Genomic DNA, 25,802 nt, shown 5'->3' with positions numbered 1-25,802 from the left:
GTAGAATATTGGCATGGAACAATCAAAAATTATAGATACGACGGAGACGTATCAGCGGGCAGGCACCTTCTCTATATCTTCCACTTCCAATGGCTGCAACAGTCTTCGTACAGGTCCATGTGGCGGTAGACCACCAAAAGCGCGGGAATTGGGGTCTAGGGCGGCGATGATTGGAGCGGAGAGGATGGGGAAAGCGTGGGTTTTGGTGCAAAAATAGTGCGAACCACTCCAAATGCGTTGGCTCCACCGTGGTTTTGGGTGGGCCGGAGGTGTTGGAGTCCTACGAGACGAGGTCCAGACTCCCGCGAAAGTCCACTAGTTTGCTTCCGGTTTGGGGAAAAGAGACATATGGACGCGTCCATGGACAAATACATGACGAGTGCTGCTATATGGACGACATTGTTCGGACGCTATAAACCTAACCATGCATGCGTCGGAGCAAGTGTTGCACAGCTGCTGGATGAATTGCCATCTCCAAATCGGGCACGGGATGCCGTCCGCAGAGTAGTTCTGATACATGACCGTATTGGACGATAAATTGCGCCCGACCAACTCGGTCTGGACAATGACCGGAGGTTTAGAGCGTCCGCGTTGCCTTGACAACTTCATTGCTCCACGGACATGCATGCAGAAGGCTGTTAGAAGTATAAAGTGTTTAAGATGGAGATAAGAGCTAGAGATAGAATAGGTTTAAAGATGTACAACTTGCCCTTCACTCCAAGTCTCTCTCCCTCATATGTACTCCTATATATACCCCATACAAGGGTCAGATCAATACTACAAATATTAAGAACCCTACGATTTCCACATGTATAAGAGCCATTAGACCAACGTCATTGATCTTGGTGACAACCACCGCTTCCGCAGCCGCCGCCCCCGGGGAGATCAATCTCCTCCCCGGGGGTGCGGCACCCGATCACATGAGATCGGTTCTTTAGATTAGAATCAATTTCTAAATTTCTCCCCGTAGATTAAATTCTTTTTTAGCCACCAAATAAATCTTAGGACCTTCAAATTCCGGTGAAACGATCTGTATGATGGCGGCGACACGCGATCTCAACCAGGTAGCCGCTTCGAGTCACGGAGGCAGGGCTCCATACGACCCGATCTACATCAACAACATAATCGGAGCTGCGCTAGTCCGATCCAACACGACCGCACCGAACTAGCCGCAGCTCGTGAGCTCCGTGCAGAAAATCGGCATCTCGGCGACCTTGGCAAGACGTGTACCACGGCTCCAGCGGCACCTACATCATCCCAGACGTCCAGAACATTTGCAGGAATCCCTAAAAAAAAAACGTGTGCAGGCGAAAACTCATCGACCCGACGACCCGCCTGATCGTCAGCAGCAGCTTTGTACACATGCGCCGTCAAGCATCATTCGCTCCTGCCGTCCTGCGGCATATCTACTCCAACACCAACGGGTGCAAGGTATCAGGTATGGACATGCATGTGTTAGCCATGTACTCCGGTACGTACCCACATGGTTCCACCCAGACCTTCTCCAATGCACTAGTGCTAAGATGAAGTGCTAAGCACATTAAAGAGCTAAGCAACTAAAGTTCCCAATGTAAAGGTGTTTAACTTGTTGTAGCTAAGCGTCCTTCATTAATGATTTAGCAACTAAAGTTATCCATGTATTGGTGGACTTCTTTCGTTTAAGTATTTTTTCTAGGTTCCCACGCTTGGCATTGTTTCTTCCTGGAGGCACCACACCAATCTCTCTCCTCTTAATTATCTTGCCACGTTATCTTTTTTGCCTACATAGCAGGCTTAGCACCTGTACAAGATGGAGCATAGGGAGGGGCCTCGGCGATTACACACGGGTGTGTGCACCGTCAGCTGTGCACTGGCGACCCGTGCACATCATCCACTCCGGGCTCGCGCATCTATGCCACCCATCGGCATGCATCTACGTCAACGACATGTATCTACACCGACACCTCCCGAGCCGAGCTGCATCGAGCCGGCTAGCAGCGCGGGACACCGGGAGGGCCCGCAGGTCTTCGTCTTTGAGGCACACGCACGAACGCGATCTCACCAAGCCGACTCCATCGACCTCCTACGCGCTGGCATGCCGTCCACCATCGAGCCACGGTTCTGCATCTTCACCGATCGATCTGCCCTGACTCCACGCCACGACATCAAGCTGTACGCCTCCACCACCACCAAAAAAAATCGTCGAGCACATCTATGAGAAGCAAACAACGACATGCACCATCCACACGCCAGGCGGGTGTGGAAAGCGAGCAATTCTTCATCGACATCTTCGACACGACACGACATCGACACCCAGTCGCCGCGAGGGATGCCTCCAAGCGACACATCATCGTCGACATGCCGCTACAACGCCATCGCCGGCACTACATCGCCAAGGTCTTCATCAACGTGATCTTCACCAACATCATCGTCGACACACCGCCGCCGCCTCGCCCACAAGATGGACATCTAGCATCCTCCGACAGATTTTTCTGCAAGACGCGACCTCGACGACGACAATGACCGCGTCACGATGACGGCATCGACCACGTCATCCACGACGACACGACTGCATCGACACGGCGTCACTCCAGTGACGACCCCTACATGGCCACACGGTTCTGGCAAAACCGATGTGTGCTCGATGGGCTTCCTCCGATCCTGGCAAAACTGGTGGACTCATCGCCAACGGCACCCTCTGACATCCGCAAGGTGCATCGTCCAGGTCTGCAGCTCCGTCATAGTACATTTTTTTGCGCCTTCAGCTTTGTGCGGCTTCTTCATCCACGACGACTACACCATCGACCACGGCTACCTCGACTATGGCCACATCATCATGATCGGCTACCTCGACATCGAAATACAGGGCTACGTCTACAACAACATATCGGCAACAACTCCAGTCAACAGCGTCCGCGTCGTCACCAGCGTTCACGCCACTCCCGCTGTGACAGCGGGAGGGATGAGAGGCAAGACAAGGAAGGCACTAGAAGGGGACGCAGTCACCTCCCTAAGTGCCGACCCATCAGAGACGCAGTTGATGATAGCGCAACGGAGAAGACGACGGAAGCACAAGACTTCAAATTCAGTCGCAATTGTCTGCTTCACTCCCACTACGACTGAGGGGGAATGTTATTAGAAGTATAAAGTGTTTAAGATGGAGATAAGAGCTAGAGATAGAATATGTTTAAAGATGCACAACTTGCCCTCTACTCCAAGTCTCTCTCCCTCATATGTACTCCTATATATAGTCTACACAAGGGTCAGATCAAATACTACGAATATTAAGAACCCTACAATTTCCACAAAGGCCACACGAGATATTTGGAGGGACACGCCCATGAACAGGTTTTAAGTCGGGTCTAACAACACATGGATCACCCCCACAGAAAACAACATCTGCATCATTACATATATCATACTGATCCGCATAACTGTAACAACCCACTGTTGCCGATGTATACATATGGCTAGACGCATATGAGCTAGGCTTATTGCACGGCGAACAGCCTAGACAATATACAAGAAGCAATAAAAATAGCTAGCAGTACGTACGATTCGAGAAAATAAAGAAAATATCTGGTACAATTGCATGCTTTTCTGGCAACAACTAATCAACCGATTCCTTTTGGATGGGGACTCTGACACGGGGAATTCTCTTCCTGAATCTTCCTTGGCACAGTTATGCCCAGATATGATAGACAGAATTTGGTGGCTTCAGGCTCAAACACTTCGTTCGCTGTCTTGCACGCATGCCAGTTTGCCGAGGCAGCCCTCTTAATCAATCTGCATAATGTACAACCGGTCATTGCTCGAAGATCCGAAAAATATCTTCCGCACCTAACTACGTACTCGTGTATACACATTTAACACTTAGACAATAACAGGAGAACAATTGGATGAAAACAAAGCTGAAATGATTAATTGATTGGTGCAACCCTCGTGGCTGACAAAATGCTATCCTAGACAACATAGTGTAGTATTAACATATTAAGATTTATCTCCACACATGAGCAATCAATCTCTGAATCAGACACGACACCTAACTAAATCACACCAGCTGTTACAAAATCATCTTGGTCAAAATAATCAAAGATATCTCGCCCTTCTTAAATGAAGAGTCTTCGGGTTAGCTGGGACAAGATAATGCAAGCTTACCAGTACTTATGCGACCTGGACAATCATGGGACCCGTTGGGACATCCAGCAGCGTGCCGTTGTTGTTCGCGTGAGCTGTCAAACAAGAGAATATATTCTCAAAGTGGAATCGAAACAAGAAGTGGACTGCACACCAAGCGCAAATAAATAGATCTTGATTTGTTACTGTCGTCAAGGAAACGTACGTGCTGGTTGTCTCGTGACAAAGAAGCAGGCGCCGATAACAATGTAGCATAGGAGGAGGAGGACTCCCTTGAGGTAATGTGACGTTCCATCCTTCAAATCAAAATCACTGGATTAATTAGGACCAATTCTTTTTGTATTTTCTGGCAGCAAGACAGCAAGATCGCAACCAAATCACAACATGTAGTTAGGAAATCCCTTTTGTCTCAATTGGAAATCGACTTCCTTTATTTTAGTTTATGCGGTTAAAATTCCCTCACCGACGAGTGTTTGTCTGAATGATGATTTTTACCTGGAGGGTGAAGGCCGTCACTAGCACCGAGATGAAGAGAGAGCCAGTCTCTAGCAGCTTGAAGTCGAGATCCATCTGAATCCCCATGATCCAAGCGACAAGGACACTCAATGGCACCTACCAACACAGTGCAGATTCATCATGCATGATTTGGCTGGTTGAAGCGAAGGAGACAATCAAGGGAAGGGAGTTAATGTACCCACCACGAACATGGAGATCTGGGTAGCCGACCCCAAGGCGACACCGAGGGTGATGTCCAGCTTGTTCTTCAGGGCGAAGATCACGGCTCCGGCGTGCTCCGCCGCGTTACCAACGATGGGGAGCAGGATGATGCTGATGAAGCTCACCGAGAGACCCCACGACTGCGAGGTCGGCTCGATGGTGCCGACAACGTACTCGGAGAGCACGGCGATGATGATGGTCATGAGGATGAGCCAGAAGAGCGCGCTCCCGAAGCCGAGGACCGCCTCCTCCTCCTCCTCGTCTCCGCCCTCGATCTCCTGCGGCTCGAAGAGCTGGCGATGCGTCTTGAGCTGGAAGAAGAGGTAGGCGACGTAGGCGAGGAGCATGATGAAACTGCAGGCCCTAGAGAGCTCCAGCACCGTGGTGTCAGTGGCGACAGCATGCTCCCCGGAGCTGACGGCGTAACGCAGCAGCAGCGGCAGAGACTGGCACAGCACGCCCAGGGTGAGCAGACCAGTGCTCACGTCCGCTTGTTTCTGCATGCGCATACGTAGTCGTGGGTGAAGCTAGTCTGTCTAAAATTAGGTGTTGCAACTTGCAATCCGGTGCTGAGATTGAGAAATGCATGCATGCTCTAATATAATATAATGGAGCCGGGTACGTACCCGGTCGTAGGGCTGGTCGGCCCCGAGGTTCTTGATGCCGCCACAGAAGAGCGAGGTGCCAAGGACGAGAAGCAGGTTGGAGAGCACGGAGCCGAGCAGCGAGCATTTCACCACCTCGATCTTCCCTTGCACCAGCGCGAACACGGCGATGATGAGCTCCGTTGCGTTGCCGCACGTCGCGTTCAGGAGCCCGCCAACTGCAAACCACAAGCCGAGTAATTAACAACACATATATGTTTCCGGCCGGCGAGGGAGAAATACTACGTAGTAGAGTATACGTAGTTTGGGGTGGATACGTGTTACTTACTAGTGGGGCCAGTGTAGAGCGCAATCTGCCTACAAGAATTACCACACCAGAAAATGAAAAGGTTTCACGTTAAAGCATTTCCAGAACTGACACAAAGCTACAGTTAAAGCATCCCGTAAAAGGGAATTTTGATAGCAAGAGGAGCAAATGCTTACTCTGTCAGGAAGCTGACTCGCTCAGCCAGAGGAATGAGGCCGATTAGACTAAGCGCGAACACCCATACCTGCCGATTCAGATCCACTTTAAATTCCATTTTGCCAGAAATAGAAATAAGATTATAACACATCAACACTTGCTGGCTACTTGCGACAATGTGCACAAGTGTTACCACCAAAATCGAGACTTAATTGCGGGAGCATTTCACAAATTAGTTTTTTTTAAAGGAGGATGACCCCGCCTCTGCATCTGAGAGATGGATGCGGCCATTTTATTGATTATTCTCGAGGACCTTACAAAGCAGTATAACAATATGCCTGAATCCGCCATCTTGGCAACATCTACCGCTACTCCAATCCATATGATGAAGGGGTACAAGCTGGGCCAAATACCCAGACCTCTTACCTAAGCCTAACATCTAAAGTCGGAGGCCCCGACCGAGCCATATACCGGATCCGGGGCACAAACCGGTCCGACGCACTCACATGTATCGTCGCCACCATCTTCCATTGGTCCATCTTCAGAGCAGATTGAGGTGCCAACCTTGGCAGGTGCCTCCGCCATCAACGCCACCATGAAGCCAAACGACGACATCCACCTACGCGAGTCCATCTTCAAGCAACGGACGTAGATCCATGCTAGGATAGAGTCGCACCACCGCTGTCGCCCACCACCCACAAGTGCCACCCAGCCCCAAGGTTCCCAAAGCGGCGCCGACACCTCCAAGGAAGGGAACAACACCCTCAGGCGTCGCCATCGACGTGGCCGGCCATGGCCGACAAGGGATTTCGCCCGAACTAGATCCCCGCCACCAGCAGCGCCTCCTATACAGAACCGGCGACCCAAGGAAGCGCGCCCCGATGAGGGTGGCCCGCACGCCGAACAGGGGAGGAGGGGAGGCGCCAGATCGCGCGCACCGGCCACCGCAGAAACCGCCGCCGGCCGCCAACAACCACCGGATCCCGCCACCCGCGTGGCCGGGACGCCAGATCCACTGCCCGCACGGTTGCTAGCCGGCTGTGCCTTGTCAATGGAGCCGCCGCTCCAGATCCGGGGTTCCACACGCAGAGGCAGGGCAACCGAGGCCCCGCCGCCACCATCCTTGGCACCCCGGGCTTGCCCGGCGGCTGCCTCATGCGGCGGCGAGGAAGGGAAGAGGAGGGGCGGCGAGGAAGGGAAGAGGAGGAGAGGCGGCTAGGGCACGTAGCAGCTAGATGAGTTTCCAGTCTTGCACTTTTGACTTTGGCTTCCCGCCATAGTCTACCTCAATATAAAAGGGCACATGTTCATGTGTACTAGCATCAGATTATCCACGTCAAGCTCGTGAGGCTATACTCCACCGGGCTGGTCACAAATGCCAACTCGTGAACACCCAAGCACAAGCAGGGATGTTTCCGTCATCGTCTTTAGCCACTGTGCCCGCACGACTTTTGTCGTCTACTCTTGTCTTGGCGGTGCACATTTGGCTGTTAGTCTCAGCAAGGTTTACGAGATGGCACTTGCTCCGTAAAGTACAACATCTTTCTAGAGTACTCCAGGGCGTGCAGCCCCACGTTTTGGTAAAACTGCCACGGCCCAGCGCTAGAGACGAGGAGTGAGGTGAAACTTCCCTCCCGCGATCGATTGGTGGATAGCGCGCGCTCCAAACCAATGCTCGCAACCTTCAAATACAGCGGCTCACGGGTATGATATGAAGCGCCGTTCATAAATTATGGCGACTTGAGGCCGTAGGGCGATTCTATTAAAGTGTCATTTTGACGCAAAATCGTAATATTAACGGTTATTATGACGATCAGATTAATATAAACGACTGTGCTAAAGAGGTATATTCTTAGATTTTTTATAACAATTGTTTTACGGTAATTTTCATTAATAACAATATGTGCTAAAGAGGTACTCTTAGATCACCACTTACTAATTAACGAGCAAGACACAATCTCATTGATTCAATAGATGATCTCACATGCGTATACGCGTTAATCAAGATTTAGACACGCAGTCGACTTGATCAGTGCCTTGTTTTTAAAACCTGACGACCGATGGTTTTGGCCACAGAGAGCACATGTAGAGGCTGTCACCACTCACCAAGAGGGCACACCATTTAAAACTCGAATTTGTTTGCCACTTTGTACATCGGTCGCACATAAATGTGGACAGATGAGTTCCAGGGAAAGTAGTTGAGGTTTTTGAACAAGTACAGCAGTACAGCTCTCGTGCGTGCCAGTTTGTGTGCAGTGCCCCCATGTGTCCGTAAAACGACGTGGCCGATTGAGGTATACTGCTAGAGGACAGCGCGCAAGGGACAATTGTGATTAAGCATCGGCAGAGAGGCAGTGTTGGATAGTAGTAATCTCAATCTGGCACCTGATCACCACAGTGTTTGGAAGCGAAAGAGAAAAGCAATGGAATAAATCCAAGGGGATGGTCAAACCGAACCGAGGATCATGAGCAGTAGCATGCATGTAGGAACAAAACGAAAAAAAAAAAACACAGTGTATATATGATGAATTTACCTGGCCGAAGCGGAAGCACTGCGCGGCGACGGCGAGCGGCACCGCGATGAAGAGGACGGCGAGCTTGGTGCCGAGGAGGACCTCCTGGAGGTTGGCGAGCACGGGGCGCAGCGAGGCCACGGGGACCTTGCGCACCAGCGTGGCGTCCGACTTCTTCCGCAGCGACGAGGAGGACATGCCGTGCGCCGTCCGGGCGAGGCCGCTGTGGCCGTGCGCGTGGCCGCCGTGCCGCGAGGGAAGCCGCCCAGACTCCTTCCTCGTGGGCGCGCCGGCCTCCATCGTCACCGCGGACTGGCTATCCATGGCCAGGTTAGATCGATCGATCTGGACTCTGACTCTACCTGTGCTGCTAGTGCGGCGCCACGACGAGCCTATTCGGCGCGCTTACAAACCTCGTGCTGTATTCTGTGCGAGACACCAAGAGGAGGTGGAGCACATATTTATGTGGGAGGAAGACAAGGGTGGGCATAAGAGCAATTATTCCCGGAGGAATGAATTATTGACCCATCCCTCCATGTTACAGCCAGCGTCCAGCTCCAGCATCACAATGATAAGATCTCCTTGATGATCTTGAGAGAAAAATACGTGTACATCTATCGAGATAGTGAGACTGGTAGATAGAGATTAGAGATGGTGTTTTCGAAATAAGACGACGAAGAAGAAAAATGATATACTTATGTAGTATGGTTTAAATGGATGGGATCGACGTGTGTAGATGGATCTAGGAAGGGAAAGGGAAAGGGGATTTTGATCCTAGCCGGCTTCAATGCGACGATGCCTCTACATACGGTGGAGTTTTGAGCAGTTATGATTCGCGGGAGGGGGGTACACCAGGGAAGCTTCCGCGAAGCTTCCCAGGCCTGCATTGCCCTGCCGTCGTACGCTACGCCACGTCTGAATGCCTGGTTCGTGTCCGGTTGCACGTCGGCTATTTTCCGGCCGGGGCATCGGCCTGATGCCAACATGGCGTTTCCCCGCTGGGCCTAGCGCAGAGGTGAGGATGGATCATTTTTATGAGCATGATGGATCATCATTCCCATAGCCATATGGGTATCGAATTTCGATTGACTGACCACGATGGCTTGCCTGGCTACACTCAAAAAACAAAGACCACGATGGCTGGCTGCCCTGGCAAACCTTCTCACCGCTTTCTGACGGTACGGACGCGGTGTTTACGCGTTGAGATGGCTTTTTTAAATGATAAATCCCAAACGTTCGGGTTTTAAGCACGGCAACCCGAACGTTTTATATTTTAATTTTAATTTACCTGAGGTTGGCAAATGTGGCAGCTTTTTGACAAAAAATAACTTGAACAAAGTTGCCATGTTTTAACAACTAAAATTGCCACCTCGTGTCAACAAAAATTGCCATGAAAAACCATTCGGGATGATATGCTTAAAATCCAAACGTTCGGGATTTATTGGGGCCCTTTTTTTCTTGATTTGACAGAAAAGGTGGGAGCACGGCCCATTTATCCTTTTTATTGGAAAACTTCCAATCGTATTCTTTTTCAATCATTGCAAGATAACAGAAGCGATACATGAGTTGTTGGCATTAACTTATACCATGCGCGTTGCTGCGGGAATCAGTTGTAATATATTTCAAAGAGATTTGGTTGTGTGGAATATTAATATTTAGATTAATAACACATAAAAATAATACATACTACCCGTTTCAATTTTTTTGACAGAACTTCTCCTCCTTTATTCACTTAGTAAAATAGTCAAATCGTTTACAAGTAATGGAAGCAGTACATTTGGTGCCGAATCCATCCAGATAGAAGGAGGAGAAAAATTAACTATCCTAGCGAGTTCATGAGACACTTTATTACTCTCTCTATTACAATGATCATAAATTACATGATTAAATCTGACAAAATGAAATAGGAACCATCAATAATTGCACTTGCCACCAAAAAGGAGTTGCCTTCTCTCAAAGCTTCCACAACCTTCATGCTATCCGAGTTGATCACGATCTTGCTGCATCCAATGGTTCTGGCTAGATTCAAGCCAAATCTGTCCGCCAATGCCTCTACAGTGAAAGAGTCATAACATATGTCCACTCGTTCATTAGCTGCCGCAATAAATTTCCCGTTGCAATCTCGGATTACTGCCCCCACCAATCCCTCAAGAAGATCATGGTCAAAGCCACCATCTACATTTAATTTCATATACGCCTGTATCGGCTTCTCCCATGATTCAACACGTACCTTTGCCTTCATGGAAAAAGCAATAGTAAAGTTAGTTGGGAGTCCTCGGATAGCGAGAGCAATTTTTGAGGGTTTTTGGGTGTTCTCTCCATGGTATATTTTTTCGGTGTTGAAACCATATGTACCATGCCGCAGTGGCCACAACCTCCTTCAATTTTGGAAGACCTAGGATCTGGACTTCAGTTTCCTCCATGCTTAACAGTTCATGCACCACTTCTTCACCTGATTTGAATTGTATACATCTCCTCTTGACAACATCAATCAGCCCCAATTGTCGCCATACCTCTTTTGATCTTGGGCACTCAAAAAGGAAGTGTTTGATGCTATCCGGTCCCATATTGCATTCCGGATAATGTGTTTTCACTTTCTAGGGGAAGAGAACTATGTATACAATTGTTATCAGACAGACTAACCTAAAATAATTGTTATCAGATAGACGTGACCAAGGCAGTACAACTTATCTTTTGTAAGCAAAAATGGACGCCGCATTTGTTCATGCATCCGTAGGCTCTCTTATACATGATAGAGAAGTAGGGAGAGGATTTATGGCACACAAGTCTGGGGGCACGCGGATCCTGTGCCGTTGGTTCGCGTCAAGATTCGCGAACTAGAGTATGTATAGATAGAGTTTGATTTTCATTTCTCTGTGTAATGCATTCGTATATCATGCTGATATACCTATTAGGGTGGGGTCCAATACTGTTCCGCGGGGTCCCATAACAGTGCAAAACATAAAGGAATATACACTTATAGAACGGATAAGCAAAAATGACTGGTCATGTCATTGTTCTGTTGTTCTTCTTAGTTCATGTTTGTTCTTATCTTGCTCTCTCTCAAAAACAGAAAGTCGATCTTTAAGCATCATCTCAGTCGGGAAAGCAAAGAGATTATTTTCCGACTTAAAGATTAAAGTCTTTCGAAGATATGAACCACCGTAGAAGTATATTTGGTGCAAAAAGGTATGGATTTGTCAAAAAAGATTTCAATTTCTTATGTATTTGATTGTGACCATGTTTCTTCAAGTACCGACTTTTAATGTGCCATATAGTTGTGGAATCTCATGTTTGATATTTGTCTTGCTTCCTTGTCTTTGATGTGCTCACTACTTATATTGGAAAACTTTTCTGTTGGACATATTGATACGTCTCCAACGTATCTATAATTTTTTATTGTTTCATGCTATTATAGTATCAATCTTGGATGTTTTATATGCAATTATATATTATTTTTTGGGACTGACCTATTAACCTAGTGCCCAAGGGCAGTTGCTGTTTTTCTGTTGTTTTGGGATTTTCAGAAAATCAATATCAAACAGAGTTCAAATGGAGAAAAAACTTTGGATTATTTTTTCTGGACCAGAAGGGACCCTAGAAGGTTTGGAAGAAGACCTTGGGAGTCACGAGGAAGTGACAAGCCCAGGGGGCGCACCCTCCAGGCTTATGGGCCCCTCATGGCAGCTCTTGACCTTATTCCACCTCTATAATTTCCCAAATATTCTCAATACATCAGAGAGACACCTGAAATACTTTTTTCACCACCACAAGTTTCTGTTCTTCCGCGATCACATATGGAAGCCTTTTCTGGCACCCTGCCAGAGGGGGAACCGATCACGGAGGGCTTCTACATCATCCTTGGTGCCCTTTTGATGATGGATGAGTAGTTTACCACAGACCTACGGGTCCATAGCTAGTAGCTAGATGACTTCTTCCCTCTCTTTGATCTTCAATACAATGTTCTCGTCGATGTTCTTGGAGATCTATTCGATGCAATCTTCTTCTGCGGTGTGTTTGTTGGGATCCGATGAATTGTGGGTTTATGATCAGATTATTCATGAACATTAATTGAGCCTTCTCTGAATTATTTTATACATGATTATTATAGCATTGTATTTCTCTCCAATCTATCCATTTAGTTTGGCCAACTAGATTGTCTTTTCTTGCAATGGGAGAGGTGCTTTGTGATGGGTTCAATCTTGCGGTGCTCAATCTCAGTGACAGAAAAGGACATGACATATTTGTATTGTTGCCATTAAGGATAAAATATGGGGTTTATTCATATTACTTGGGTTTACTTTGTCTACATAATGTCATCTTGCTTAAGGCGTTACTCTATTTTTAACTTAATACCCTAGATGCATGCTGGATAGCCATCGATGGGTGGAGTAATAGTAGTAGATGCAGGCAGGAGTCGGTCTACTTGTCTCGGACGTGATGCCTATATAAATGATCATTGCCTTGAATATTGTCATAACTATGCGCTTTTTCTGTCAATTGCCCAACAATATTTTTTTCACCCACCGTACTTTATGTGCTCGAGAGAGAAGCCTTTAGTGAAAACTATGGCCTTCGGGTCTACTTTTATCATATACAAAATCCAAAAATACCTTGCTGCACTTTTATTTATTTCCATTTTATTTTTCAATTTATTTATTTGCCTACCACTACGACATTTGATCCTTGCAAATAACCGCCGAGGGGATTGACAACCCCCTTGTTCGCGTTGGGTGCAAGTATTTGAAGGAAATTGAAATTATTTAAAGCCAATTCAAATTCAAATCCTAATTCAGAATTAAATTCAATTTAAGTTTAAACAAGGTGAACCCTAGTTCAAATTCAAATTAGACTGAATTGAGATGATGAACCTAACCAAGTACTTCTATCTAGAGTGAACCTTAACCCAATTTAATTGAAACCAAGACTCAAACATGAGTTGAACCTATATAGTTCAGATATTTAAATCATGATACTCCAATTGAGTTCAACCAAATCCTAACCAAATTAAAACACCTTGTGCTTGAAGTGTGTTTGCTTCTTATTTGCATTCATGCAAGTATTCCCTTTGCATAAGTTATGTTCTTATGTTGCTACATTATTATTTCAACATTAGATTATGAGGAGTGTGACTGCTTGGACTTACGTTGATATTTCCCCGAAGAGGAGAGGATGATGCAGCACAACAAAGGTAAGTATTTCCCCCAGTTATAAAACCAAGGTTATCAATCCAGTAGGAGAACCAAGCAACACTATGTAAACAACACCTGCACACAAACAACAAAAACTTGCAACCCAACGCGTAAGAGGGGTTGTCAATCCCTCCTCGTTATTGAGATAGATTAAATTGTATGAGATTTGATAAATAGATCTAGCAAAAAAAACGCAGCAAGGTATTTTTCATTTAATATGATAGGAAAATAGACCCGGGAGCCGTAGTTTTCACTAGAGGCTTCTCTCAAGAAAATAACATACGGTGGGTAAACAAATTATTGTTGGGCAGTTGATAGAAAAGCGAATAATCATGACGATATCCAAGGCAATGATCATGTATATAGGCATCACGTCCAAGATTAGTAGACCAAAACAATTCTGCATCTACTGCTATTACTCCACACATCGTCCGCTATCCAGCATGCATCTAGTGTATTAAGTTCATGAAAAAATGGAGTAATGCAATAAGAACAATGACATGATGTAGACAAGATCTATTCATGTAGGAATAGACCCCATCCTTTTATCCTCAATAACAATGATACATGCGTGTCATGTCTCTTTCTGTCACTGAAATTGAGCACCGCAAGATCGAATCCATCACAAAAGCACCTCTTCCCGTGGCAAGAAAAATCAATCTAGTTAGCCAAACCAAACCAATATTTCAAAGAAGAAATACGAGGCTATAACAATCTTGCATAAAAGAGTTCAGCAAAGACTCAAATAATATTCATGGATAGAACTGATCATAAACCCACAATTCATCGGATCCCACCAAACACACCGCGAAGAGTCATTACATCAAATAGATTCCCAAGAACATCGAGGAGAACATTGTATTGAAGATCAAAAAGAGAGAAGAAGCCATCTAGCTACTAGCTACGGACCCGTAGGTCTGTGGTAAACTACTCACGCATCATTGGGGGGGGGGCAACAAGGATGATGAAGAACCCCTTCGTGATCGTTGCCCCCCTCCGACAGAGTGCCGGAAAAGGCCTCTAGATTGGATCTCGTGGTTCTGGAACTTGCGGCGGCAGAAACTGTATGTCCTCGACTCCCCTAGGGTTTTTGAGATTTTAGAGTATTTATAGAGGTGGATGTTGGTGGAGAAGCTTCCCGTGGGCTCCACTACCCACCAGGGCGGCACAGGGCCTCTGGCGCGCCCTGGTGCGTAGTGGGCCCCATGGGCCTCCTCCCATGCACTTCTTTGGCTCCCTAGGTGTCTTCTGGCAGAAAAAAATCTCCAAAAAGTTTCATGGCATTTGGACTCCGTTTGGTATTGATATTATGCAAAGTAAAAAACAGCAACTGGCACTGGGCACTATGTCAATAGTTTAGTCCAAAAAATGATATAAAGTTGCTAGTAAATGAATATAAAACATCCAAGATTGATATTATAACAACATGGAACAATAAAAAATTATAGATACGTTGGAGACGTATCAACATCCCCAAGCTTAATTCATGCTCGTCCTCGAGTAGGTAAATGATAAAAACATAATTTTTGATGTGGAATGCTGCCTAACATGTTCATCATATATTCTTTTCTTTTGTAGCATGGACTTTTGGACTTTAGATGATTCAAAGCAATAGTCTATAAATGACATGAAGACATCAATACTCAAGCATATCAACAAGCAACCATGTCTTTCAAAATATCAACACTAAGGAAAGCTAGTCCTAGCACATTATGCTCAATCATTGATCCATTCATGAAACACACTCACATATTAGCTATATCCAATGCACAAGTGTGATAATAGTGTTCCCTAGTCGGTGCTTTATAAGAGAAGATGGAGACTCAACAAAAATAAAAATTGCATAAAGTAAATAGATAGGCCCTTCGCAGAGGGAAGCAGAGATTTGTAGAGGTGCCAGAGCTCCTAGCTTAAATTGAGAGATAAGATTGTTTTGAGAGGCATGCTTTTCCTGTCAACGAAAACGACCGAGAATTCCCAATACTTTCCGTGCTAGATAAATCATAGGCGGTGCCCAAACATAAAATAAAGTTTATTCCTTTTTCCACCATCCTTTCACAATCCATGGCTAGCTGTAACTACGGGTGCCTTCCATACCAACACTTCCCAAGGAATTTATTATTGACAACACATAAATATGTTTTTATTTCGGGACCTGGCATCCCTATTACCAGCCACACTCTCGCGCAATGACAAGTGAATAAACACTCATCGTGAGAATAAAATATCTAGCATGGAAAATATTGGCCACTCCCTGCCGCTTCATGAGCGGTACGGGCACACAAAAAGGAAATCCATTTTGAAAATTAGAGTTGGCACATACAAATTTACTTGGAATGGCATGGAAATACCACATATAGGTAGGTATGGTGGACTCATTTGGCACAACTTTGGGTTGAAGGAGTTGGATGCACAAGCAGTATTCCCGCTTAGTACAAATGAAGGCTAGCAAATAGATTGAGAAGCGACCAACCAATAAACAAAAACTATCATAAATGAGCATTAAACATGACTAACACCGAATAATGCACCACAAATAGGATATAACTTAATTGCATAACTATTGACTTTCGTGCTTGCATAGGGAATCACAGACCCTAACAGCAATATTCTTACTAAGCGTAATTACTCACCAACATGACTCACATATTACTATCTCCATATCTCAAAAACTATTACAAGGAATCAAGTTTATAACATCCAATGATCTTCATGAAAGTTTTTATTATATCCCCCTTGAATATCTATCACTTTGGGACTAAATTCATATATCAACATTGCTACTTTTCAAGCTCTCAAATAAATTCAAGTGAAGCACGAGAGCATAAGTATTTCTTCAAGTTTTCAACTCTCAAAATAATCTAAGTGAAGCATGAGAGGATTTCTTTAAAAAAAATAAACTACCACGTGCTCAAAAAGATATAAGTGAAGCACTAGAGCAATTCCTAGCTCAAAACAATTTAAGTGAAGCACATAGAGCAATCCTAATAAATCATAGCATCATTATGGCTCTCTCTCAAATAGGTGTGTCCAGCAAGGATAATTGTGACAAACTAAAAAGAAAAACCAGCAAAGACTCATATAATACAAGACGCTCCAAGCAAAACTCATGATATGCGACGAATAAAAATATAGCTCCACGTAAAATTACCGATGGTCGTTAGAAGAAAGAGGGGATGCCTTCCGGGGCATCCTCAAGCTTAGTTGCTTGGTAATCTTTGAATATTACCTTGGGATGCCATGGGAATCCCCAAGCTTAGGCTCTTTTCACTCCTTATTCCTTGATCCATCGTGATCTCACCCAAAACTTGAAAACTTCAATTACACAAAACTTAACAAAACCTTCGTGAGATCTGTTCGTATAATAAGGCAAATCACCACTTTAAGCACTGTTTCAAACCCATTCATATTTTATTATTGAATTATACCTACTGTATTCTAACTTTACCATGGCTTATACCCCCCGATACAATCCATAGATTCATCAAAATAAGCACACAATGCAACGAAAACAGAATCTGTCAAAAACAGAATAGTCTGTAGTAATCTGTACTTTAACCATACTTATGTAACTCCAAAAATTCTGAAAAATTAGGAAATTTGTATATCAATCATGTGTAAAAAATTCAGAATTTTTCGTCACTCCACTGTTGTTTAAAAATTCTGCTACTGGACGTAAAAGTTTATGTTTTCCAATAGGATCAAGTCAACTATCACCCAAGCCATCCTAAAGGCATTACTTGGCACAAACACTAACTAAAACATAAAAATCACAATCATAACAGAGGCATAATTGTGTATTTACTGAAAAACAGAAAATAAACAAAAATATAAAGGACAAATATTGGGTTGCCTCCCAACAAGCGCCATTGTTTTACGCCCCTAGCTAGGCATAATGCATAGATTCAAGTATTGTCATCTTTCTTCTTATTTTCAATAGATGTGTTTTTGTCAGGAGGTTTCTTAAATATAACTTGAAACACATTATCCATAGAAATTTTAGCATTATCAAGTTGTCCATTTGCAAATCCCCTTTGATTACCGGCTTCAATACAAGAATATTGTTGATTAACATCGTTGAAAACTTGTTGGATCATATCCAAAACGGGAACTTCCTTTTCAAGATTCTCATCAAATATGTGATCATTGACAAGCAAATGTTTTAATACATAATCACTATTGTAAAGGATCGCCTCTATTACCGGTTTTTCACGGTTTATACCATAAAAATCAAAGATCTCCCTAGCTTCCCGCACTATGTGATCAAATTCATTCATATGGACAAGGGTGGCTATCTTCTTAACTCTAGGATCCTTTATAACATGTATCTCATAAAACGATCTTCGCAAGGTACGATGAGTACGAATATATCTATTCTAAAGTTTCAGAACTAGTGCTGAAATAGCTACCGCATAAGTTTTAGTTCTTTTAAGTATAGGAGCATCATCACAAGTCAAAGTTCCAACACAATTAAAGAATTCTTGGATGGCACCTTTTCCTATAACATTCCCTTGTCCCAAAAGAAAAGTTTTAGCATCCAAATTAGCAGAATGTCCAATTTTAGAGTTCTGCCATCATCTGTTTCTGCCATACCAAAATCACTCATGATGATAGGTTCAAAGCAAGCAAAGAGGCAAACAAGAAAAAGGCAAATGAAAAATATTTTTGGATTTTTGCAAAAAAACATTTTAGAAGTGGGGGAGATGAAAAGGAGAGGCAAATGGAAAATAAAGTAATTGCAAGGAGATGAGAGTTTATGAGTAGGTACATGATAGATGTTGATGATGTCTTCCCGGCAAAGGCGCCAGAAACTCTTCCTGATTGCTTGTATCTGCGTTGGTATTTCCCTGAAGAGGAGAGGATGATGCCGCACAACAAAGGTAAGTATTTCCCTCAGTTATGAAACCAAGGTTATCAATCCAGTAGGAGAACCAAGGAACACTATGTAAACAATAACTGCACACAAACAACAAAAACTTGCAAGGCAACGCATGAGAGGGGTTGTCAATCCCTCCTCGGTATTGAGATAGATTAAATTGTATGAGATTTGATAAATATATCTAGAAAAAACACAAAATAAAATAAATAAAGAAAAATGCAGCAAGGTATTTTTGGTTTAATATGATAGGAAAATAGACCCGGGGGCTGTAGTTTTCACTAGAGGCTTCTCTCAAGAAAATAACATACGGTGGGTAAACAAATTACTGTTGGGCAATTGATAGAAAAGCGAATAATCACGACGAAATCCAAGGCAATGATCATGTATATAGGCATCACGTCCAAGATTAGTAGACCGAAACGATTCTGCATCTACTACTATTACTCCATACATCGACCGCTATCCAGCATGCATCTAGTGTATTAAGTTCATGGAAAAACAGAGTAAGGCAATAAGAATGATGACATGATGTAGATAAGATCTATTCATGTAGGAATATACCCCATCTTTTTATACTTAATAGCAACGATACATGCGTGTCATGTCTCTTTCTGTCACTGAGATTGAGCATCGCAAGATCGAACTTATCACAAGGCACCTCTTCCCATGGCAAGAAAAATCAATCTAGTTGGCCAAACCAAACCAAAATTTTGGAGAAGAAATATGAGGCTATAACAATCATGCATAAAAGAGTTCAACAAAGACTCAAATAATATTCATGGATAGAACTGATCATAAACCCACAATTCATTGGATCCCAACAAACACACCTAAACAAGTCAATACATCAAATAGATCTCCAAGAACATCTAGGAGAACATTGTATTGAAGATCAAAAAGAGACAAGAAGCCATCTAGCTACTAGCTACGGACCCGTAGGTCTGTGGTAAACTACTCACGCATCATCGGTGAGGCAACAAGGATGATGAAGAACCCCTCCGTGATCGTTGCCCACTCTGGCAGAGTGCCGGAAAAGGTCTCTAGATTGGATCTCGCGGTTCTGGAACTTGCGGTGGCGAAAACTGTATTTCCTTGACTCCCCTAGGGTTTTTGAGATTTTAGAGTATTTATACAGGTGGATGTCGGTGGAGAAGCTTCTCGTGGGCTCCACCACCCACCAGGGCGGGCCAGGGGCCTCTGGCGCGCCCTGGTGCCTAGTGGGCCCCACGCACCTCCTCCCGTGCACTTCTTTGGCTCCCTAGGTGTCTTCTAGGCATAAAAAATCTCCAAAATTTTTTGTGGCATTTGGACTCCGTTCAGTATTGATATTCTGCAAAGTAAAAAACAAGCAAAAAAACAACAATTGGCACTGGGCACTATGTCAATAGGTTAGTCCCAAAAAATGATATAAAGTTGCTAGTAAATGGATATAAAACATCCAAGATTGATACTATAACAGCATGGAACAATCAAAAAATTTAGATACGTTGGATACGTATCAGAGTGCAACCCTTGTGACTGTGAGGAGTGCACTACTGCAAATAACAACCAAGGCAAATTTCACTTTGACCATGTATGCCTAGTATTTTCTATGCAATGTAGAAATGCCATGATAGGTGTGTGCTACTTGTGAGCTGCGTTCGGATTTCCCCCGAAGAGGAAGGGTGAAGCAATATAGTAGCAGATAGTATTTCTGTAGCGACCTGATCCCAATGGACTGGAGTCTCTATGCTGAAGTGTCATCCTTGGATCGCTATGCTCACACACGCAATACTCGAGGAAATATAACAGAGTTCAATCACGTACTTTATTACATCGAGGTCCGCAAAAGAGTATTTATTACATAAATATGGCTGAAGGCCATCTAAATAAAATAACCGCGGAAGCTTCATAGATAAATGAGTCCTTCCAACTCCATGGCAAAACTGAGTGCAGAACAACGACCTATCGCAACTTAATCCTCGTCAGAAAACTCTGCAACATGAGACATTGCAGCCATGTAGGTCAGCACATGGAATATAATGGCAATGTCACACTATATAATAATGATGAAAAAGACTATCTCTATATGCAAATTTGGCTAGTGGAGGCTCTAAGTTTCATTTTTGCATAAAGCTAATTTTTTTCCTACAACAAAGGAATTAATTTTTATTTAGTATCAAGTTTAAGCCATTACCGAGATGGTTCCTCCAACTCAATCCCGAAATTCCAAAGTTATCAATAACCCAATTCATTAATAAAGTGATGAGATAAACCAATAATGCACTTCTAGATACTCAAATTTGTCCATAACCCGGGACATGGCTAATCTTGATTAGTTTATACACTCTGTAGAGGTTTGCGCACTTTTCCCCACAAGACTCGACCACCTCCATGATCGGAAGATTGAGACATAGTCTTTCTGAAAGTGTTCCCCTTAACCCTGGATAGGCCGTTACACCTACTTTCCCCTACATTTGCTAGCCTATCCAGAGAGGCTCACACAAACTTACTTAACTACTCCAGAGCCCATAATGTCTTGTGGCTGCACACGAAAGTTTCTAGGCATGAAGTATCTATGACCCCTTTGAGCCTGGGTGGCATTCCGTAGGGTGATCTCACGGGTCCTCTGGGATCCCCTAGGGTAAGCACTGGATTCTCCTGGTGCCCCAACCATTCCATCCAGAGTTGTGTTAATGTTGCCACCTTAAGGTTAACCCAAAATTATTATTTCTCTCTCACAACTTGCATGAATCACACATACCACCCCGTCTATGAGCATGGCTAAGAAATATATGACATAATGAATATTCCTGTTCCTACATCATGAACTACATAGCAATGCCACAATTCCCCAATTCCTACTCATGCAAATTTTGACGCTGTAATTAATGCCTAGTAAAAACTGGGTATAGAAAAGTATGATCAAAGTGTTAACTTGCCTTGATGATTTTCGTTAAACTCTAAAGATTGGTACTACTCCGCCTCGCACTCCGGACAATCTAGCGTAAGCAAACAATAGCATAGATAAGCATACAAGCAAAGAATCAAAAGGAAAAATAAGAAAAGACTTCAGAAAACACCAAAAAAAACAAATAAAGTTTTTGTACAGAATGTAATTTAACAATAGCAAAATTAATGGTTTCGGTTTTTAACAGAAAGTACACTTCACAAGCTTCGATTTACAAAAAGAATCACCTAAAATGGAGTTTACGAAACTCAAGTTATCGCCTAATGAAGTTCGAATTCAAATTTTAAAACTTAATGGATTTGGCGGCTAAAAGAAAAAAAATAAAACTGCAGGCCGGTTCGATCTACTGAAGAAAATCAATCTTAACTGAACCATTCTTTAAACAGGAACGGACTAGGTGATGGGGCTTACAGAGAAGAAAGAGGGTGTCGGGGCGGCTCGGGTTCGCTGGTGGCGGCGGCTCCTGTGATCGTGGGCGGCGGCGGAGGTGTCGGGAGGATGTAGCAGAGAGTGGATCGCCCGGTGGTGACGATTGGTGACGACGGACAGCAATGGAACAAACTGATGAAGCTCGGTGCTCCGGGTGCTCCAGCGAAGAAGGCGAGGTTGGGATGGCTTCTGTAGATGGAGAGGGAACGCAAGACCATGTCAAAAAGAATCTAGGTATCGAAAGAAGTCAAACTACAAAAGAGGGAGGCCCGGGATGGCTCACGGCGTCGGAATACGGCGATGAACTGTAGCATCTGTGGTGAGATTGGAACTGCGATAACAGACGATACGGTGGGTTTTGGTGAGGGGTATTTGAGGGGATCGAGAGAGGAGGTCTCGAGGTATACATAGGACATGAGGCTTGGGAACGGGGTTGACTCGGGATAGGGTTCCCACGAAGATCGGACGCGGTGGCAACGTCGTGTGCGAGCTGAACTCCTGTTCTGTTTCGTGCAGAGAAAGAAGAAGACAAAGAGCGGGGCCTAGCGGTCAGAAAAAAAACGAGAGAGAGGGTTATGTGAGAGAGGGAGCGATCTGGCGAGCGAGGGGGCACGGACTGGGGGCGCTGGCCTGCTGCACTGACGGCTGGCGGTTTGTATTTATATATGTAATTGTTTTCTGTTTTTTTCAAAAGCATTAAAGCACTGAAAATACAAATAAAAATAAGCCTAAAAATCCCAGAAAAATTCACATAAATCCCTCCTAATAAATGGACTTGTGTGAACTTTTTCCTGGCCTAAATGCAATATTTTTAAAATAAATATTTTTGCTACGCTAATAAAATTTGCATGAAAATTGTTTGAAAATAAAACCCAATAAATATAGTTTGATTTCAAATTCAATTTCCAATATTCCCCTTCTGTTTTTAAGAAGTCTTTTTATCTTCTCTCTTTATTTTATTGTTGAAATAATGGAAGTGAATTTTGGTGAGCCCAAATTTGATCCAATTTTGCCAAATTTGAAATTTCAAAAACGGATTTAGGGAAGCTTCCAACTCTCTCTTTTTGCTCGTTGAGTTGCTCAAAGTCCCTTGGATCCGACTCAAATGATAATCAATGGGGCAAAAATGCATAAATCATGGATGCATATGAATGATCTATTTATAAACATCCAAATTGAAAATTGGGATGTTAAAATGTCCCGCAGTGAGAACCAAGGTTATCAAACCAATAGGAGAACCACACAAATGCCTAGTAAGAAGTAACTACACACACAAGAGAAAATACTTGCACCCAACACGGGCAAGAAGGTTGTCAATCCCCTTGTACTCGTTAATTGCATGGGTCAAATCTGATAGTAATAGATAGATAAATTGCAAAGTAAAATAAATGAGTAGAATTGAAGCAAGATATTTTTGGTTTTGGTAATATGATTAAAGTAGATCCAGGGGCCATAGTTTTCACTAGAGGCTTCTCTCCCACAAAAATAGCATACGGTGGGTAGACAAATTACTGTTGGGAAATTGATAGAAAAACGCATAGTTATGACGTTATTCATGGAAATGATCATGTATATAGGCATTATGTCCGTGACAAGTAGACCGACACCTGCCCGCATCTACTACTATTACTCCACCCATCGACCACTATCGAGCATGCATCTAGGGTATTAAGTCCACGACAAATAGAGTAACACTTTAAGCAAGATGGATAATGTATATAGAATAAAACGAAGAAATATGATTAAACCTCATCGTTTTACCCTTAGTAGCAACAATCCAATACGTTCCTCGCTACCCCTGCTATCACTGGGTGAGGACACCGCAAGATTGAACGCACTACAAAGCACCTCTCCCGTTGAAGATAAAACAGTCTAGTTGGCCAAACCAAATGGATAGATCGGAGATAAATAAAAAGCTATAATATCATGCATAATAAATTTCAGAAAAGACTCAGTTACTTTCAGTGAATAATCTGATCATAAACCCACAATTCATCGGGTCCCAACAAACACACCGCAAAAAGATTAGTACATCGAATTGATCTCTGATACGTCTCCAACGTATCTGTAATTTTTGGTTGTTCCATGCTATTATAGTATCAATCTTGGAAGTTTTATATGCAATTATATAGCATTTTTGGTACTAACATATTAACCTAGTGCCAAGTGCCAGTTGCCGGTTTTTTGCCTGTTTTGGTTTTCCAGGAAATGCCACAAAACTTTTGACGATTTTTTTGGAAGAGAGACCCTGGAAGCTTCGGGAGGAGACCAGAAGGCGAACGAGTAGACGACAAGGCAGTAGGGCACGCCCTGGGGGAGGTGCCCTAGTACCTTGTAGGTCCCTTGGGGCTCCATCTGACTTAATTCTAGCTCTATTAATTCTCTATAATCTGGAAACTAACAGAGAGCCACCCAAAATATTTGCACCGCCGCAAGTTTCTATTCTTCTGCGATCCCATGTGGAGGCCTTTTCCGATACTCTGATGGAGGGGCAATAGATCATGGAGGGCTTCTACATCAACCTTGCTGCCCTTCCAATGATGCGTGAGTAGTTTACCACAGACCTACGGGTCCATAGCTAGTAGCTAGGTGGATTCTTCTCTCTCTTTGATCTTCAATACAATGTTCTCCTTGATGTTCTTGGAAATCTATTCGATGTAATCTTCTTTTGCGGTGTGTTTGTTGAGATCCAATGAATTTTGGGTTTATGATGAGATTATTCATGAATATTATTTGAGTCTTTTCTGAACTCTTATATGCATGATTTTTCTAGCTTGGTATTTCTCTCCGATCTATCCGTTTGGTTTGGCCAACTAGATTGATTTATCTTGCAATGGGAGAGGTGCTTTCTCATGGGTTCAGTCTTGCGGTGATCTATATCCCAGTGACAGAAAGGGACAAGGAACGTATTTGTATTGTTGCCATTAAGGGGAAAATGATGGGGTTTATTCATGTCGGTGTCCTGGGAATGGGGGTACCCAGACTTGCCTGCCTGCGGCCCAGGGTGTGGCTCCTCTAACGGCCTGGTACGGCCCATCTTCATCAGCAAACACACAAGACCCTCGCGAGGGGCCAAGCCTCGCGAGGCAGACGACACAAGACCCCCTCAGGGGCAGCCTCACTTGGCTGACTCGCGAGGAGCGGAGAGAGCAAGGCGAGGGGCACCTCGTGAGGTTCCCGTGACGTGAGCCATGACGACCAAGGCCAGGCGGGCGCCAGCGGGCGCAAAGTACTGGTTTCCTCTTTGGTGCCAAAGGGGCAGGTGCAGGCGAGGAGTCCCGAGGCATCAGGCAAAGGTTTCCATATTGGTGCAACGAGACCAAGACCAGGAGGACAGCAGGGCGGAGGTCATCGCGGAGCCCACGGCGGCGTCACCACCAGAGCCTTTGGCAGGCGAAGACCACCTTTTGTCAGGATAGCTTGTACTAGCTGCCCCCTTCAAATTGGCCGTTGTGGGATCCCTTCCCGCCTAAACATTTGGGAGGAGGACCAGGGCCTCTATAAATAGGACTAGCCACCACCATAGGAAGGAGAGCCCGGATTCAGCTCTGCCACACACACCCACAAGCTCCTCGAGCTCAAGAACACCTCTCCTCAGGAGGCTGTTCTTCCCGTGTACTTGTTCATCCCCAGCCTACAAGGCAATCCACCACACCACACTGGAGTAGGGTATTACACCACATCGGTGGCCCGAACCAATATAAACTCGTGTGTCCCTTGTTCTTTGGGTTCGGCGAGCTTGGCCTTGAGACCGTTGTGAGAGTGTGAGCTAGGGGGAGAGAGGTCTTCGTGCGCACCCCAGTGTTCGAACCTCAAGGGTTTGCCAGAACCCGTAATCCGACAATTCATATTGATTGAGTTTACTTTGTCTACATCATGTCATCTTGCTTAAGGCGTTACTCCGTTTCTTATGAACTTAATACTCTAGAAACATGCGG

General features: G+C 44.4%; 1 protein-coding gene across 1 annotated transcript; it reads right to left on the bottom strand.

Moving 5' to 3' along the window:
• Nucleotides 1-3,367: 3,367 nt before the first annotated feature.
• On the bottom strand, nt 3,368-9,217 carry LOC109769075 (vacuolar cation/proton exchanger 1a). The gene is made up of 9 exons (XM_020327808.4): nt 8,436-9,217; nt 5,922-5,989; nt 5,767-5,795; nt 5,460-5,656; nt 4,815-5,330; nt 4,612-4,728; nt 4,322-4,412; nt 4,138-4,211; nt 3,368-3,765 (listed from the first exon to the last, which is right to left on the bottom strand). Exons 1-8 carry the CDS (start codon nt 8,736-8,738, stop codon nt 4,144-4,146), a joined length of 1,389 nt encoding a protein of 462 aa, XP_020183397.1. The 5' UTR covers nt 8,739-9,217; the 3' UTR covers nt 3,368-3,765; nt 4,138-4,143.
• Between the last annotated feature and the right edge of the window lie 16,585 nt (nt 9,218-25,802).

This window comes from Aegilops tauschii, chromosome 3 (genome assembly GCF_002575655.3).
Source record: "Aegilops tauschii subsp. strangulata cultivar AL8/78 chromosome 3, Aet v6.0, whole genome shotgun sequence".
Taxonomy (NCBI): Eukaryota; Viridiplantae; Streptophyta; class Magnoliopsida; order Poales; family Poaceae; genus Aegilops; species Aegilops tauschii.
Note: the sequence above shows the minus strand (reverse complement) of the source record. Positions and strands in the feature narration are given on the sequence as shown.